The sequence below is a fragment of the Crinia signifera genome, chromosome 3 (assembly GCF_055691185.1).
Source record: "Crinia signifera chromosome 3, ASM5569118v1, whole genome shotgun sequence".
NCBI classification, from domain to species: domain Eukaryota; kingdom Metazoa; phylum Chordata; class Amphibia; order Anura; family Myobatrachidae; genus Crinia; species Crinia signifera.
The window spans coordinates 125,441,514-125,459,578 of NC_139219.1; the positions used below are offsets into that span (position 1 = coordinate 125,441,514).

Genomic DNA, 18,065 nt, shown 5'->3' on the forward strand with positions numbered 1-18,065 from the left:
GGGTGGAATCGCTGACCTTTGACCTTTGAGTTTATTATGGAAGTAGCTTGGGGAAAAAAACTGTTTCTGTGTCTGGCTGTCCTCGCCAGTTGAGAGCTGTATCCCCTCCCAGATGGCAGCCTTCTGAACAAGTCATGGGCAGGGTGGAGGTGGTCACTGATAATTCTTTCAGCATGTTTTGTAATCATTGACCTATACACATCCTCAATCCCCGGGAGACCCGATCCTATGATTTTTTTCTGCTGCTCTTACAAATCGCTGTAATTTATTTCTGTCATAAGCCAAAGCGGACCCATACCAGACTATGATTGAGGTACAGAAAAGAAGAGCACCAGAAGTTCCTGCGGCAGTTTGAACTTCATGAGTTGACATTGGAATAGTCTCTGTCGGGATTTTCCCACAATGCCATCGATGTTGGCCCTCCACTTCAGGTCCCTGGCAATGTAGGAGCCTAAGAATCTGAAGGATTCCACTACCACCACTGCACTACCTTCAACCGTTAGAGGAGGGAGTGTAGGGGGATTCTTCCTGAAGTCTATGATCATCTCAACAGTTTTTGATGCATTCAGCTGTAGGTTGTTAGCACTACACCAGGTGACTAGCTTTTCCACCTCTTGCCTGTAGGCATGCTCATTACCTTCTGTGATCAATCCAATTAGCGTGGTATCATCCGCGAATTTGAGAAGCTTCACCGATGTGTCTCCAGAGGTGCAATCATTGGTATAAAGAGAGACGAGGAAAGGAGAGAGGACTCATCCTTGGGGGGCTCCCTGCTGGTGGACCGTGCATCAGAGGTGAATTTCCCCATCCTGGATCTCTGCTCTCTTTCCATGAGGAAATTCAACACCCAGGAACATAGTCCTTCCGAGACACCTAGTAGTAGCATCTTCGTTTTCAGCAGGCCTGGTATGATGGTGTTGAATGCCGAGCCGAAATCCACAAATAGTATCCTTGCCTGGTGAGTCCATGTGCTGCAAGATGTGGTGCATACCCAGGTTCACTGCATCCTCTGCTGATCTATTTGCCCTGTATGCAAACTGGAGAGGATCAAGGAGGGGACCAACTGCAGACTTAAGGTGGTCCAGTACCAGCCGTTCCAGCGTTTTCATCACCACCGATGTGAGTGCTACAGGCCTGTAGTTGTTCAGGTTTGCAAGTGCCGCAGTTTCCTTTGGCACAGGGATAATGGTCGAGCACTTGAAGAAGTCTGGCACTACTCCAATGTTGACCGACTTGTTTAAGATAGATGTGAAGACTGGTGCCAGTTGAGCTGCGCATGTTTTTAGGGTGGATGGAGAGACACCGTCAGGCCCCGGTGCCTTCCTTGGTTTTAGCCGGCTGAAAAGCATGGTGACTTCTGCAACATCCACCTGTGGGATTGGTGCAGCGTCCGCTAGGCCCAGGGGAGCCTCCTTCCCAGTATCCTGAGGCAGGGTGTTTGTAGTGTCGCTGGTCTTCTTGAACCTACAGTAGAAGTGGTTCAGGTCTTCCACCAGCTTTTGGCTTGATCTCGTGCTGTGGGTGGAGGCTTTGTAGTTTGTGGCCGCCCTTAGGCCCTTCCAAACCGAACAAGGGTCGTTTGCTGAGAAATTGGTCACAAGCTTGTCGGCATATCGCTTTTTGGCTGCCTTGATTTCTTTGGTCAGGGAGTTCCTGGCCTGTCTGTAGCTAAGTTTGTCCCCGCTTTTGTGTGCCTGTTCCTTGACGAGGCGTAACTTCCTCAGCTTAGATGTAAACCAGGGCTTGTTGTTAGCGTAGATGAGCACAGATTTTGATGGGACACACAGATCCTGACAGAATTTGACATATGCAGTAATAGTCTCAGCTAGTTCGTTGAATTTGTTTGCGGCAGACTCAAAAACATTCCAGTCGGTGAATTCAAAGCATGCCTGCAGGTTTTGTTTGGCTTTGCTGGACCATCTCCTCACTGTCTTGACGACCGGCTTGACTGTTCTCACTAGTTGCTTGTAGGTGGGAAGCAAGTGGACCAGGCAATAATCAGAGAGCCCAAGAGCCGCCCGGGAAACAGCGTGATAGGAGTTCTTTATGTTAGTGTAACAGTGGTCCAGGGTATTTTCGCCTCGCGTGGGGCATTTCACCTGCTGATGGTATTTGGGTAGCTCCGAGAATAAGTTGGCTTTATTGAAGTCGCCCAGGATGATAAGCATAGAGTCTGGGTGCTCTCGCTCCATGTCGCTTATGCAGGATGAGAGATGTTGCAGCGCCGTCTTTGCGCAAGCATGTGGGGGAATGTAAACTCCGACTAGTATGAATGATGCAAACTCGCGAGGGGAGTAAAAGAGTTTGCAGTTGATCCACAGGGTTTCCAAGTCAGGGCTACAGGATTGTTTCAGAATGGCATTATCGGCGCACCAGCCGTTGTTTATGTAAAAACTAGGGATGTGCACCGGCCATTTTTCGGGTTTTGGGTTTTTGGTTCTGATTACCTTGAGGTTTTGGGTTCTAATGGGTTTTGGCAAAACACCTCCTAAGTGTTTTGTGTTTGGATTATTTTGGGTTTTGGGTTCTGATTTTTTTGTTAAAAAAGCATAAAAACCGCTAAAATCGCAGAATTTTGTGCGGTTTTTTTTTTTGCTCCTACGCTATATTAACCTCAATAACATTCATTTCCACTCATTTCCAGTCTATTCTGAACACCTCACACCTCACAATATTGTTTTTAGGGCAAAAGGTTGCACCGAGGTAGCTGGATAACTATGCACAAGACAGGTAGATACGTCAGCATTACTAGTATATGTGCACCAGCATAATTTATAATAATTAATTGTATTATTAGGTACTGCTTGCCAGTGGCACTCAGTGGCACACGTCAGTGCACCAGCAGCATGGAATTATTTTTTACAGTGCCACACAGCACAAGTATTATTTTTTAATTAAATTATATATAGCAGCCTAGTATATACTAGTTAGGTACACTAGGTAGGCAGTAGCACTGCCAGTGGCAACAGTGGACTGAGTAACTAAATAATACTGGCAGATTCAGTGCAGGCAGCACCAGTGGCCTATATATATAATATAATTAATTATTCATATATTATATAATATTACAGCACAGCACCAGAGGTAGGCCCCAGCACAGAGGAGACAGTAGTACTACAAGTACACAGTTAGACTGTCCTCCTTGCTAGGGAGAGCCCACCCTAAGCAGAGAGGAGAACAGAGTACACAGCAGCACTGAGGGAGACAGCCCCAGCAAATAAAATAATTACAGCACAGCACACCAGAGGTAGACCGCACAGAGGAGACAGTAGTACTACAAGTACACAGTTAGACTACACAGCAGCACTGAGAGACAGCCCCAGCGAATAAAAAATATTGCGTTCAAGGTCAAGCTCAAGCTCAAGTTTAAGCCCCAGCAGCAGCACCAACACACCCTCTCCCAACCCACTACTAGACTGGAGTGAAGATGGCGGGCGCAGCAGCCTCTATTTAAAGCCTTGCGAAATCCGGCGCCGGGAGATGACGTTCTGACCACGCGGACGGACCCGAGTTAGGCGGGAATCTCCGAGCGCTGCTCGGAACAGGGCTCGGAATGATGACGTCCGTGGGGGCTCGGATCTCTGGAATCCGAGTCTGCACATCTCTAGTAAAAACAAATACCATCCCCTTTTGACTTCCCCGACAGGTCCACCGACCTATCTGCCCTGTACAAGCAGAACCCCGGCAGTGACAGGGGCTTGTCTGGTGAGCGGTTGTTGAGCCAGGTTTCTGTGACCTCTTAGGTTTAAATAGGATTCAGGATTTATCTAAATAAATGGAAGAGCTGATATTCATTAACTTGTAGGTGTATACAGTTATCCCGTAGAGTATATACATAGAAAAGTTCTGTATTTATTTTTTTGCTCTGCTTCTTTAAGTAGAGTTTTTTCTGGGTTTGCTATCTTGTCAATGCTTAATATTGGTAATAGGAATTACTTCCCTCCCAGTGATGGGTGAGGATCATTAGGTTGACCGCTGAAGATCGACAGACCTTAGGTCAACATGGCTTTACAGTAGGTTGGCAGGGTCATTAGGTCAACATGGGGAAGGTCAACAGTGAAAAGTTCGACATGGGTTTTTCATGTTTTTTTGTCCAGAATTTTGACACAGTCCACGCGTCCCCTCGCATGGTTCTCTGTGCTTGCCATGCTTCGGGAACGGTGCCTCGCTACGCTAGGCACATAGTTCTATTCTCCCTCTATGCCCTAGTGGATAGTAGGGCATGAAATACCACCTGTCACATATGTTGGCTCAAATAAAAAGTGAAAAACCCATTTCGACCTTTTGACTGTTGACCTTCCGCATGTCGACCTAATTTGTGTGAACCTTTTGACTGTGTTGATCTAATACCTTCAGTGGTTGACTTAATGCATGTCAACCTTGCGTATGTCAACCTAGTAACCATATACCCCAGTTTATTCGGGTATTTCTTTACAGATGTTAGTTCGATAAAAGTTTTAGGTGCAAATTTATTAACATTATTCTTATTAAAACGATGTGAAAAGGGGTGTTTTCACACCCTTTTCACACTATATTAGTATCACCTTTCTCGCAAACGCTGGCCCTCCATACAATAATTTATACATTGCAATTGAATCACAGATTGGGCTGATATTGGACCTTTTTCTGGTCCGTTCGCAAGTCCGCGTGCATTTGCACGGGGCTGATGATTTGCTTTGTGCATTTCTGCACATGTGCATTCGCTTGGTGCGTCCGTCCGGAGGGTGGGGGCGGCGGCAGGACAATAGCATATGGGAATGCCCATGCCAATCGAGCCATGACAGACATGCGGGGGGCTGGCAGCTGACATTGCCCATGTTCCCCCAAGCATACATGCATTTGTAAGGTTGCTCAAAGCAACCTTACATATGCGTGCACCTTCCACATATGTTGATGGCTGACAACCATCGAAAGATGTGGAAGTTTCCCAGTGGCATAAGAATGGATGTTTATGTAAAACATCCATTCGCAGCCAGTGCGAACATACACGCCTGGCGAATGGTGGGCCGGCGTACCACCATCCACAAGGCGGGATCTGGGTCACTCGCAAGGATGCAAGTTCGCATCCAAGCGAATGAACCAGAATACCCCCATTATCACAGCACATCTGCACTCTTAGATGTGAATGGGCAGTCTTCCTTTGGATTTTAACTATTAGGCTTATTAAAGACTGTGTTTTATTTTCATTACTCAGTTCTTTGGAAGCAGGAAAGACTTTAGGCTAAAGCAACTTTTTTCAATGCTCTGAACAGTACTACACAATATCATGTAGATTAATAATAAAGAATAGTTCATTGAACTGATTTGCTAATGTAAAAATCAGTAGGTATGTAGACCTCTGTAAACAAATGATTGCAGCTTTTAACGTAAAGCGTGGTGATATTTTCACATGGAAAACAAAATCATAGGTTTTACACTACGCTGCTTTTTATCTCCGCTTGTGTGTAAAGTGACTGAGAATGTTTAAAGAGATTCTATTGACCAGTTTCCTGTCCATTGTCACCTTTCTCCTGCTAGCCACAGATTCTCACAGAAAGTAATAAACCACCCCCACAACATACAACACAGGCATTGCCAACAAACCTATTTTCACACATTATGAGAGATAGGAAAGTGGACAGTTTAGTACAGTAATAGATTTAGTATTATACAAATAAAAGACTTTAAGTATGCCAACACAAATATTAGAAGCCTATATAATGACCTTACAATATTTAAATACATTATTTATAATACAAATGCATTATATAACTATATACTGTATATTCACATTTTTACTATATTCAATACTTTCAGTACGTTGTATTATATGCTCACAAAACTGTACAGACAGGAGGTGCTTAAAGTATCGCAAAGTTTAGTATTAGTATTTTTTTAAACGGTAGCTCTGCTAACAAAGTCTTTAAAAAGATATTTAAAATTAAAATTTGACCAGGTGTTATCATTGCTTAATTGAAGACATGTTATTGGGCCTGAAACACCATTTCCTCACTGCAGCAGTAGTCTTTGATAAAGGTGCAAACATTTGGAGATTTGCATAAGGTACCTCTGACTGGCAATTAACATCACAAGATTATCACAGTGTGTAGGCTACACCAATCAAAAGCCTTGTTGACAAACATCAAAGGAACACTTAACCAATCACTGCTCTCTGTATTCTGCTAGTGATGTCAGCACACTATGGCCATGACTATTTAATGTAATGTTAAGCAATGTTTCCTTGATTAGTGAAAGCTGTGCTGCTAAGGTCAAGTGGATTTACTATCTCCAAGTACACTAACTGCTGATCACACAAATTTGACAGTATCCTGATAAGGTATCTCAGCTTTGGATCTGCTGAGAGTTTTTTACTTGCAGTGAAAATCAACTACTGAGGGATGAGTTTAACTGTAACAGAGAGTTGTGGAAAGAATTTACAGTACCGAGTAGATCATCTTCTCAGTGCAGTGGAAAATGAGCTCCAAGCTGGAAGTGAGAAAGGGGACCCAACAGAAAGAGAACTTAAAGTTACTTTGGAGGAAAAAGAACTTTGGATGAGATTCAAAGAACTCACCAATGAGATGATTGTCACAAAGAATGGCAGGTAATGTAAAACAGTGGTCAATTTAATTTGCTTTAATTGCTTTCTTGTTACATAAGAGTGAATTGTAAACTACTGTATGGGATAGATAAAATTCCCTGCTATTGGCTATTGGCAATGCCTCCTGGAACTTTTGGGCAAAAGCACTTTGGGACAACTAGCTTCGCTAATTTTTCCTTGCACCCCATAAGCACATCACAATTAGTAATTCCTGGCCACTGAACATTGTAGCAGCAAATCACTGAGAAGTGAATCTCTATGTGACTGATATATACAGTAGCTTGTAAGGGTTTTGTGAGACTTAGTAAGTATCCACGTTATTTTAAATAAATAACATAATTGTGTATTTTTTTTATTTTTGCAAAGTCTGTACTGTCTTTGTAGTTCTTCTATATATTAAAACATAGGAAACAATATACTGTAGTTGTTTAGTTTCTGTATGTATATAAGTGAAAGCTGGAAACCAAACTGCATTAATTGAAGTTTTGATTTTAAAATTGTTATGTAGTTCTGGGTTTTGGTTTATTTAAACTTTATTATTTATATATTACTGTATCAACTTTCTATATGATTGAGAGACAAAACACTTATTTTAGGGCTGGGTTTCTAACCCTTAAATATATTTTAAACCATTGAGTGCCAAGGGAATTTGTCAAAATAGGTGTGAAAATTGCCAAGCAAACTTTTTCATTAACCCTTTGAGTGCCAAAGTTGCTGTGATCGAGCCTCAAAATATCTGTGAAAAATGCCAGCGCTGCTCACTACTACTGTTCTTTTTGGGGTGCAATATTTAACTAGACTTCAATTAATTGACTTGGTTGTATTTGTATTTATTGATACTAAAAGAACAGTTTCTGTGAGCAATGGTGGCATTTTTTAAAAGATACTTTGAGGATTACAGCAATGTTAGAAATAAAAGGGTTAATTACCTATATGGTGTATATATTATATATTTACAATGACTTCACAAATCTATAATATTAAATTACTGCAATTGGTTCTTATATGTTAGTGGGGCGCCCTGCAATTAATAGGTTTTGTTCAAAATGATTAATTTCTTATATTGATAGATGATCTTGCATTCTCTCCTAGAAATGGAAAATGTGCATTTTTTTTTGTTCTGTATAAGAGTGTAAGATAAATGATCATGTAACTGTGAGAAAAAGGAGAGAAACTACTAGCCCAAACAATGCAAAGGCTTTTTCAGTGATTTTCAATATTAGTTAGAATGTTACTTGTATCAAATAAGTACTAGGGTTATGTGACTATTATTTTACTACTACATTGCAGATGTATTTTTTTTATAACTTTTCAGTTCATATAAAGATACTTTTGTCTCAATTCTTATAATCCATTTTATGCTAACAATATACAAGCAATTTATTTGATTTTGCATAGTGCAATACATAGTGAAATAGTATATTTTATAGATGTCAAGATAGAAGAATGAAACAACAAACAAAAAATTCACATTTAACAGAACACAATGCTGTATGTAATTGACTAAAAAGATAACATGTATACGTATAACTGAGGACATGGTAAAGGTGTATAAAAAGGTCAGAGGAATCATATTGGTTCAGTAGCAAAGTAATTACAGTTACTTCACAGCAGATGAGTTGTTTGACCCCAAATTAAAGACAAAAGATGATGCTGGGCTCAAAGGAAATAAACGGGGGAGGATAGTTCATTTCCTTTCTAACGTCACCTTTTAAATGACTTTATTTGTCTTTGGATAAAAAGACATAGATAGGTATCTCCCAGCCACCCATGGAGAAAGCAAGCTTGCTGTTTCAAATGGTGTGAATGCAGGCTGTGTATTTAGTGTTGGCAGTATGCAATATATTATAGTGATTATATTAGTACAGTGCTTGTTGTGGAATAGGTCTGTGTAACCCTGGATTATATATTTTCCTTTCCTATTTTAGACGAATGTTTCCTGTGTTGAAAGTGAATGTTTCTGGCCTGGATCCCAATGCCATGTATACTGTTCTGCTGGATTTTGTGGCAGCAGACAACCATCGTTGGAAGTATGTGAATGGAGAGTGGGTGCCAGGGGGAAAACCTGAGCCTCAGGCTCCAAGCTGTGTTTATATTCACCCAGACTCTCCGAACTTTGGAGCCCATTGGATGAAAGACTCTGTTTCCTTCAGCAAGGTCAAGCTCACCAATAAAATGAACGGTGGAGGACAGGTAATCATATAACTATATAGAATACAACTGTGCCCTTTTTACAATATACTACCTTGCATTGATGGAATTGTTTTAATAAAATGTATCTTTTTTTCAGATTATGTTAAACTCATTGCATAAATATGAGCCAAGAATTCACATAGTTAGAGTTGGCGGACCCCAAAGGATGATCACAAGTCATTCCTTTCCTGAGACGCAATTCATAGCAGTGACAGCCTATCAGAATGAAGAGGTAAACATGAGTGCATGCTGTCAGGGCATACTGTAGTATTTGCTGGTGGGAAACAGTATACTTAGCTACAAAGGCCATAGCTCTGTAATGGATACCTCAGGAACCCGCACTACACAAATCGTATAGGCAATCGCATATACACCAAAACATGGAAATGCATTAAATAGGTTACATAAATACTATCACTTGGAGGGGGGGGCGGTAGAATTGCAGTAAGTGGAATTAGGTCTGTTCATATAATACCTATAGATTGTAAGCTTGCGAGCAGGGCCCTCCTACCTCCATATCGGTTTGTATCTACCCAGTTTGTTTAATCACTGTTGTTTCCAATGGTAAAGCGCAATGGAATATGCTGCGCTATATAAGAACTGTAAATAAATAAATAATACAGTTTCTTTGTTGGGCTGTTCTGCATCTTTCTCTTTAGCTTAATTGGTAATATTTCTTGTGCAGCTCTGCTGCCACATACATTGTAAAAGGCCATAATCACTATGTTAATTTCAGAATATGGAAGTGTTTCTCTTGTTTGCATTTTATCTGATTCCATTTGTTTTTATAGTATATTTCTTGGTGCAAGTCTAAAGCTTAAAAACTTTTTTAGAAAATCCCTCTGCACTCTTTTGGGTTATTACTTATTTTATTTTGTACCCTAAAGTGTTTTCAGAAGAGCATTTATTATCCCACTAGTTACCAGCCAGTCCCAATTAATGAACAACATAACAGTAATGTTAGCAATGGCAGGCACCATCTAGTGGGTCCTGGTGCCCAAAACACTTGAATGCCCTCCATAGCAGTGAGAAACATAGTTAATTCTGTTATATAGGATAACTGATAGTTCAAATATATTATCTCTACTTACAATGTTTCATTTATTTTAGATTACAGCCCTTAAGATTAAGCATAATCCCTTTGCAAAGGCATTTCTTGATGCTAAAGAAAGGTAAGAATTTTCTATACTGATATATTTTTACAATGCATAGTGGCATCATTTGTTCCGGACATGTAGTTCTTTATAATAGTGTATGTTACCAAACAACAGTGCCACATAGTAGCCATCACCTGCATTCTAAAAGTAATCTCAGTATTGCACTGGAGCGGTCGCCATTTGTTCTTCTCTGACAATTTCCCTTGAGCACAGTAATAGCAAAATTAAGCTTACGCACACTGTGCTATCTTGCTAACGACCAAATTATATATCAAATTGTTTGGTCGTATGAGATTTATCATTGCTCCTGTACACTAGAACAATTTTCATGACATTCCGTTCTAGGAGGTGGCATGAAAGTGACGTCAAATCAGTCCAAAATATTATTTGTTGTCCGCTTTGCTGTACACACTGCACAATATCCTCCAAACTGCTAGCGATGTCCCTAGGTTTGATGAGCAGCGCATCAAACCTGACAATGTTCTATGTGAGTGTGGGAGCGTGCATATTGAGCATCATGCTGAGCGATCAGCCTGATTGGATGACATATCGCTCATTGTGTACCCAGCTTTAGACAAACCTGCTAAACTGGGCAAGTGGAGGTGTTGGCCATGGCAGCCAATTATAGCTACCAATTATCTAGTACAGTCTATAAAATTATAGTTATATTTGTTGCTATGGGCAACACCTCCATTTATTGTCTTTAGAAGGTTTGACAGTGGCAACACCTATAGAGTACATCAGACTGCATATTAAGGCAGAACCCTTGTTTTATTTAGCAAAAATAGCATTGCAAAACATATGCTGTCATAAGAAAATGTTAATTTATGGTGTATGTTAAAACTTTAAATTTAAAACATCTGAGTTCAGCTGGCATCTAACACCTCCAGCAATCATGGACACTATTACATTTCACCAATGATTTTTACTTTACTGTAGAGAGCATCGCAAAGCACTTTCATACCGCTGGCAATCATTGTCCTCAGACTTGGTTCTCCCTTCTGTAGCTGACATTCTTCCACACTTGTCTCAGTGGCAGAGCAGGTCAACATCTGCCTGGACATTCACTTTGTTCAGTTTCAACAAAGTGGTCAACAAAAGATCACTCTGACAATACTAAGTGTGACTCAGGAACAGGGTGCTGGGAATGTATTATTGCAAACAGCTGCTGGACATGGTTTACTTGGGGCTGACATTTCACTTATGCACATATACCAAAAGTAAACATTCCTCTCTCCTGGTTCAGCCTTTGTCTGTAGAGAATGCATGAATGCTTATTAAGTCAAACTACTGTGCTCGTAATCAGGCTTGTTTTTGTGGTAAGTCTCATAAAGTGCCAGCCACTGATGGGCATTACGTACATTTTCTCCTGGACAAGCCTTCTAAAGTTGTATACACTCTTCCACAAGCTTTATTCTTCATACTGTATAAGCAACATTCTCTGCCACTAATAATATCCACCTACTGTATATTAAGTCTCAGGAACAGGCATAGGATAAGCAGCTGACAAGAATTAACTATTGGGCAGGGCCAACTTTCAGTTACAGTACAAGGTAAAATATTACCATACCTTTCAACTTTTTAAGCAATGGAGGTGGAGCTATTGGTTGAGTGGGCATAGTATCGATCAGATGGGGCATGGTCTATTTTTGTCACTTTGGGGGCATGCCCAGCGCTCCCGAACAGCTGGGCAGCCCCCGGCTCGCTCCCTGCACTGAAGATATGCCTTGCACATGTGCAATGCATCTCCTCAGAGACCTCAGCTGCTCTGCAGAAGCTGATGTTAGGATTAGAAGTAGTATGGATAGTGTAGTTGTAGTTGTTTTAGATTGTTAGATGAAATATTTTCATTATTCAATTTAGAAAATGCTTTAAATTGCGGTGTTGTATGCTGGTAAACCATGTCTAAATGCCATTTGATGAAATAGTAACTGTGCATAACTGACAACTATGTTGTTTTTCTAATCACAGAAGTGATCACAAAGAACTCCTGGAAGACGTAATAGATGGCCAGCAGGCATACTCACAGTGTAAGCATATTCCCAGTGTAAGCTGCATCTATTGCAGAGTTATTTATTAAAACTTATATAGTACTTACATATTCCACAGCAGTTTACAGAAAATACTTAATTATAAAGCAATTAGTGGAGCTTATATACTCAAATAACAGTAGTTATATGTTAGTTGGGTGCCCACTATAGTAAGTACGCTCATACCCCCACTATCCATGTCGGCATGGAGTTGATTTTATATAGTGTGGCGAGCGCAGCAAGCTACCGAGCCTGAAGCGTGGCGATAATAGAGAGCCCCGCGAGGGGACGCGTAAAACTAAGCAAATAGCTTAGTGGGTGCCCAACTAACATATAAGTACCCATATAACCTACCAGTATGTATTTAGTGCTGGGACCCTCATAGCAGCAGAGCGGATTCTGTTCGGCAGCTGTAAGGAGCCTGCACACAGGCTCCTATGTGGATGCCCACACATTTGCGGTGGGGCCACAGCCGTTGGGTTGTTTCACAGCAAGCTGAGGTTGGACTGGACGGTGGGATAACAGGATTTCAAGGAGAACACATACATTCCAGTCCATGTGTTTACACGGCACAGCCTCACTGTGTTTCCCTTAAAATCTAGTTGGCAGTTGACGGATCCTGTTCTTCAGGATCTGAACCCATTGCTGTGTGTGACCCCAGACAGCCTCCTTGCTGCAAAGCGGGTCCCGATGAATCGGACCTATGTGTGACCCACCACTTAGAGTGAAAGGTTCATGAACTGTTCAGGAAACTTATGGAAACAAAGAGAACATACAACCTCTACACAGAAAAGGCCCATGATTCATGATCCCAGTGCTACAAAGCAACAATGCTAACCATTTTTGCACCATATGCCACCATGCTGCCTATATATTACAAAAGACATATTAATAATTTTGGATTAACTACTCATGGGCAGTATATAACCTGAGATTTAAGGACAAAAAGGGTGATAACAGAAGTTCTTAGTGTGAGATGTATCATGTCTTGGAGAGATTGGAGAAGTTGGCCATTGTTTGATGCATCTACCCTTTAAGCGGATAGATAGTAATAATTATATATGTAAAGGAAGGAAATAACATTGATAAATTAGTCATCATTTCACAATATTGAACTAGCAAATATATCTTATTACAAAGTTTTTATGTTCTTTGCATTTAAATGAATTAACTTTATTTGTTTTTACTTCAGTAGGTGGTTGGCTGATTCCCGGAGCAGGACCACTTTGCTCACCTGCTAACCCTCATTCTCAGTTTGGAAACCCCATAGCCCTTTCTTCTCCTCATGGCTGTGATCGATACTCAGCTCTGCGAAATCACCGAGCAGCCCCATACCCCAGCCCATACTCTCACAGAAACAATTCTCCTAGTAAGTTCCAAAGCTATCCAGCAACTTTAGGCATGTAAACACTGTGCAATTTTTTTCTAGTTGCCGATCCTGTCTAAACTAATTATACTAAGCGATTTTGACTATATGCACTGGAGATTTTATCTATGTTCACTAGGATAGGCTATGATCTATAAGTTATAATAGACTTAGAATAATTTGCTATCTGCTGCATCCGTGATGGTGTAATGGTTAGCATTACTGCCTCACAGCGCTGAGGTCATGGGTTCAATTCTAACCATGGCCCTAACTGTGCAGAGTTTGTATATTCTCCCCGTTTACTCTGGGTACTCCGGTTTCCTCCCACATTCCAAAAATATACTGGTAGGTCAATTGGCTTCCAACAAAAATTAACTCTAGAATGTCTGTGTGTGCGTGTACATGTGGTAGGGAATATAGAATGTAAGCTCCACTGGGGCAGGGACTGATGTGAATGTGAATGTTCAACTATACTCTGAAAAGCACTGCGTAATATGTATGTGCTGTATAAGAAACTGTTAATAAATAAATAAATATTAAACACTGTGCGATTTTGGCTAACCTTCCAGATGATTTTGACTGTCTAGTCAAAATCGCTTGCCAAAATCGCACCGTTTGTAAACCCCTTTACAATGTGATTTCAGACTATGCTTTACTGGACATTTAGATGTTGACAAAACATGCATTCAAATAATAAAGGGGATCTATTTTGAGATTAAGTGGATTGAGATAATGTACCAGCCAATCAGCTCCTAGCTGTCCTGTTACAGGCTGTGTTTAAAAAAATGAAAGGAGCTAGTTGGCTGGTACTTTAGTTCTACCCTCTTTATCTTTCTCCAAGGCTTATTAGTACTGTACACAGAACCCCTCTGTATAAAAGGTGTGTTCATTTACATATGCAGAGCTCATTGTATGGCAGAAGTCTAATGAAGCATACACACCTATTTAATTATTGGGCTGATCAGCATGATCATTTGCATAGGTATGTGTATGCAGGCCAATAAATTGCTTGACATGCTTATGCAGTGGTCGGATTGAGAGGTTGTGATTTGTAGTCCTGCTTAATTTGTGATGCCTGACTTTCTGATTCCCTTTTATCCCTTTCACATCGATCACGATCGTGGGTCCTAGAGATCCCTCTGCTGAAACAATTTTCAGTGAGTAGTCCATACTAGCTACAATGGCTAATTCTGCATTCAGTGGAGACTTAATATTTACAGGTGCCCCTCATCCCACAATTATGATTTGACAAATAATCCCCAATAATGTAATAGCAATATTTAAGCAGTGAAAAACATATTGCCTCAGAAATAAGTAATTTGTTTATTATGGTTTTAACATTATAACACATTGTACATTAAATTGTAATATTTTTTTTTTAGTATTGTTGTTCATGTACAATTCTTCTTTTTGCGTAGCCACTATAACGGACAATTCATCTGCCTGTCTGTCTATGCTCCAGTCCCATGACAACTGGTCTAGTCTTCAAATGCAAAGTCATACAGGAATGCTGCCAGTGAGTCACAGCACAGGAGCCTCAACTAATGCCAGGTAAAAGCAATTATCTATCCAGTATATACCTCCATCTTCTATATCTCTATCTACCTACACTTTATCATCTACCTCTATTCATGTAGAAAGTCCATTTTGCTCTGTGGCGCCACTTTGAATATTTGTATGATATAGCAAATAGTTATTTCACTTGCAATTAACTGTAAAGGTGCCCATGCATGGTGCGTTTTGCGGTGTGATGCGATGCGTGTCATGTGTATGGTGTCATCTAGGGGCATATTCAATTGTCTGCTGGGTTTTTCCTGCAGCTGCAAGGCTTTTTCAATTCACTTACCAGGCAGAAACTTCCTCTGAGCTCTACAGAAGTTTAGACAACATGATAAACATGGACACGATATGCTAATGACTAATTAGGCAATACATTTCCAATAAGCTTAATTAGTCCCACAAAAAATGGCCTGAAAAATAATTATAATAATAATAAGATTTTTGGTTATTTAAGTAATAAAAATTTAATTTTGATATTTATTTTAATGAATCAAAGTAGCTTTTTTTTACATTTTATAATTGGCCTAAAATGACCCCAAAACTACTTTTCTTTCTATATTTGTTTTGCTTTCTTGCATTCTGTTTGTAATTAAATGAAGGTTTTTAAAAGCATGCTGCATTTTTTTATATTAAAATATTTTTCTTTGGGTTAGTAAACATATACTAACGTTACTGCCCCAACATTTTTTTTGGGGGGGGGAGGAGGTAGGTTGTACATACCTGTAGTGATGTAAATAAATGGTTATGTTGTCAGGTGTGATTTTTACAACAAGTCCAATGGCCAATTGCAGATGACCCCTAAAATGTTTATAATTTAACAGATTTAATACAGTTGTATCATTTTATCAGTAAATGATAATTTTTATAATTTTGCATTGCAGTCAATATCCTAATTTGTGGTCTGTGAACAATACCAACATAACCCCAGTGTCTCAGTCTGGAGGAATTCCTAATGGATTAGGACCCCAGTACATGAGAGGGTCAGCAACTCATTACACATCTCTTTCACATGGGATACCATCGCCGTCCTCTGGATCTCCATTATATGACCATGGAGCATCTGCAGATCTTGTAGAAAATCAATATGAAGTCACAAACCATTCCAGATTATCATCACAATGGACATCAGTCACACCAACCTCAATGTAATATGAAGTCTTTTTTGAAATTCAGAAACACTCATGTACTCAGACATGGATCCAGCGTGACCATATAGGATATGGTTCCACTATCAATTCCTAAGACTGTGACTTCAAACAAAGGAGAAATTACCAAAAAGGGTGGTAGGTGCCACTGCAGTTTGGAGATGTTGGGGAAATTTCCTTTCCATTTACTGTCTGCCATTTTGTTCACCATTATGTGGTACGTGGTAGCCCTTACCAAATATTTATGCTTTGAGCAGTGAAAGGGTGTAGGTTCAATCAGATTCCTCTAAAAGGACCTATAAAATGTGTGTATATAAAGATTGTAAAAAAACATTTCTGTTTGTATTTCCAGTAATATAGTGTAAATATGACTGCAGTAACAACTACTGCACAATTTTATAGGCACCCAAAGGAAATGCAGTGAAAATTATTTATTATTATTATTTTGCTAGACGAATTTAAAAAAGTAATTTTTTACTAGATATAAAGTTTTGCATAATGTGACTTAACGGTATGTCTTATTTGTAGAGGCTGGTGAAAAACTCTTGACTGTACAATTTTTACCCTTTACATGTTACTTCTATCTTAATCTTTTGTTAAAAAATAAATACTGACCAGGGTATTTGTAAGGCACTGATCTAAATGTTCCATTAAATTAAGTTTTTGTATTTAAAAATGTATACATTACTAGTTTTTTTTTTGTGGAAAAGGGGGGAGAACAGAAAAAATAAATGGAAAATATGTGGAATTTCACATTTTTGAAATGACAGAATGAAAGCAGAAATACAAAATTCATTGGGTCATTTAGTGGCAAATCAAACATAAAACATACACTAAGCACTATTAAGTAAAGATCACAAAAACTATATGTTACAAAATGTGTGTATATTTTTAGCAATTCATTTGCAAACAGAAAAATTGACATTGTACGAACTGAAGAAAATACATAATAAAAATAAATGAATGTTAAAAAATACACAATCATAATAAAGAATTAAGAATATCATGTATTATTAATTTAATATATTTCTTGTAGAGGTGTTTGGACAAAATATGTGCCTGTAATTTTGAAATTATTGATATTTCCATACATTTTTCAATCTTGAAAAAATAATAATTCATTATGTAAAGAAAAAATGTTTTTTATACGTCAATGTAATGATTTTACTTTGTTCTGTAAATGAAACCAATGTACCTAGTATATATTTATACTTGTTGAGGTGGCATTGGTTTGTGCGTATTTACTCTGTATTATAGAATGCTAAATGACAATCAGATAAAAGTAAACATGGTATCAAGATAATTTAATATACATTATTTATTATTTTCTGTAAAGTTGTATATGAGGCTGATCATTATAAATGCTATAGTTGTCATGCAGTCCATTCATAGAGTTGTATTGTCCAAACATAAATTTGATTGCAGATATTAATGATTTTTATGGGGCTATTTAGCAATACACATTTAATTTTGGGAAATATATTTATTGTCGTCATTGTCAGCAACACATATAGCTTTGCAAAATACAGCACATATGTTATTGGTTGTTTTTGCAATAAATGCATTCTAGATGCATATTTGGCCAATAGAGACATATATGACACGAATTGCATGTATTTGCCCATAATTCTTATAGGGGCAGTACGGATGGTGTAATGGTTAGCATTACTGCCTCACAGCACTGAGGTCATGGAATCGATTCCCACCATGACCCTAACTGTGTGGAGTTTGTATATGCTCCCCGTACTTGCGTTGGTTTCCTCCGGGTACTCCGTTTTCCTCCCACAATCCAAAAATATTCTGTAGGTTAATTGGCTCCCAACAAAAATGAACCCTAGAATGTCTGTGTGCGTGTATATGTGTGGTAGGGATTATAGATTGTAAGCTCCACTGGGGCAGGGACTGATGTGAATGTTCAACTATACTCTGTAAAGCGCTGCGGAATCTGTGTGCGCTATATAAGAAACTGTTTATAAATAAATAGGTGAAATTTACAAAGTTATATCTTTTAGAAGCAATAATTTTTATTGCAGA

At 39.2% G+C, this 18,065-nt stretch overlaps 1 protein-coding gene across 2 annotated transcripts; it reads left to right on the forward strand.

The window, feature by feature from the left end:
* The first annotated feature begins 6,377 nt into the window (after nt 1-6,377).
* TBXT (T-box transcription factor T) lies at nt 6,378-16,035 on the forward strand. 2 transcript variants are annotated; one of them, XM_083174666.1, is made up of 8 exons: nt 6,378-6,583; nt 8,509-8,773; nt 8,871-9,005; nt 9,884-9,945; nt 11,902-11,960; nt 13,153-13,329; nt 14,745-14,877; nt 15,768-16,035. In XM_083174666.1, the coding sequence occupies exons 1-8, from the start codon at nt 6,378-6,380 to the stop codon at nt 16,033-16,035; spliced, it is 1,305 nt and encodes a 434-aa protein (XP_083030792.1). The 2 variants fall into 2 exon arrangements, with proteins under 2 accessions (XP_083030792.1, XP_083030794.1); XM_083174668.1 differs by having other exon boundaries at nt 13,156-13,329.
* The last annotated feature ends 2,030 nt before the right edge of the window (nt 16,036-18,065 follow it).

Coding starts and splice junctions, on each gene's coding strand:
- TBXT (XM_083174666.1), top strand. CDS start 6,378: ATGAGTTTAACTGTAACAGAGAGTTGTGGAAAGAATTTACAGTACCGA. Junction 9,946..11,901: donor TTTCTTGATGCTAAAGAAAG/GTAAGAATTTTC, acceptor TTCTAATCACAG/AAGTGATCACAAAGAACTCC. Junction 13,330..14,744: donor TCACAGAAACAATTCTCCTA/GTAAGTTCCAAA, acceptor CTTTTTGCGTAG/CCACTATAACGGACAATTCA.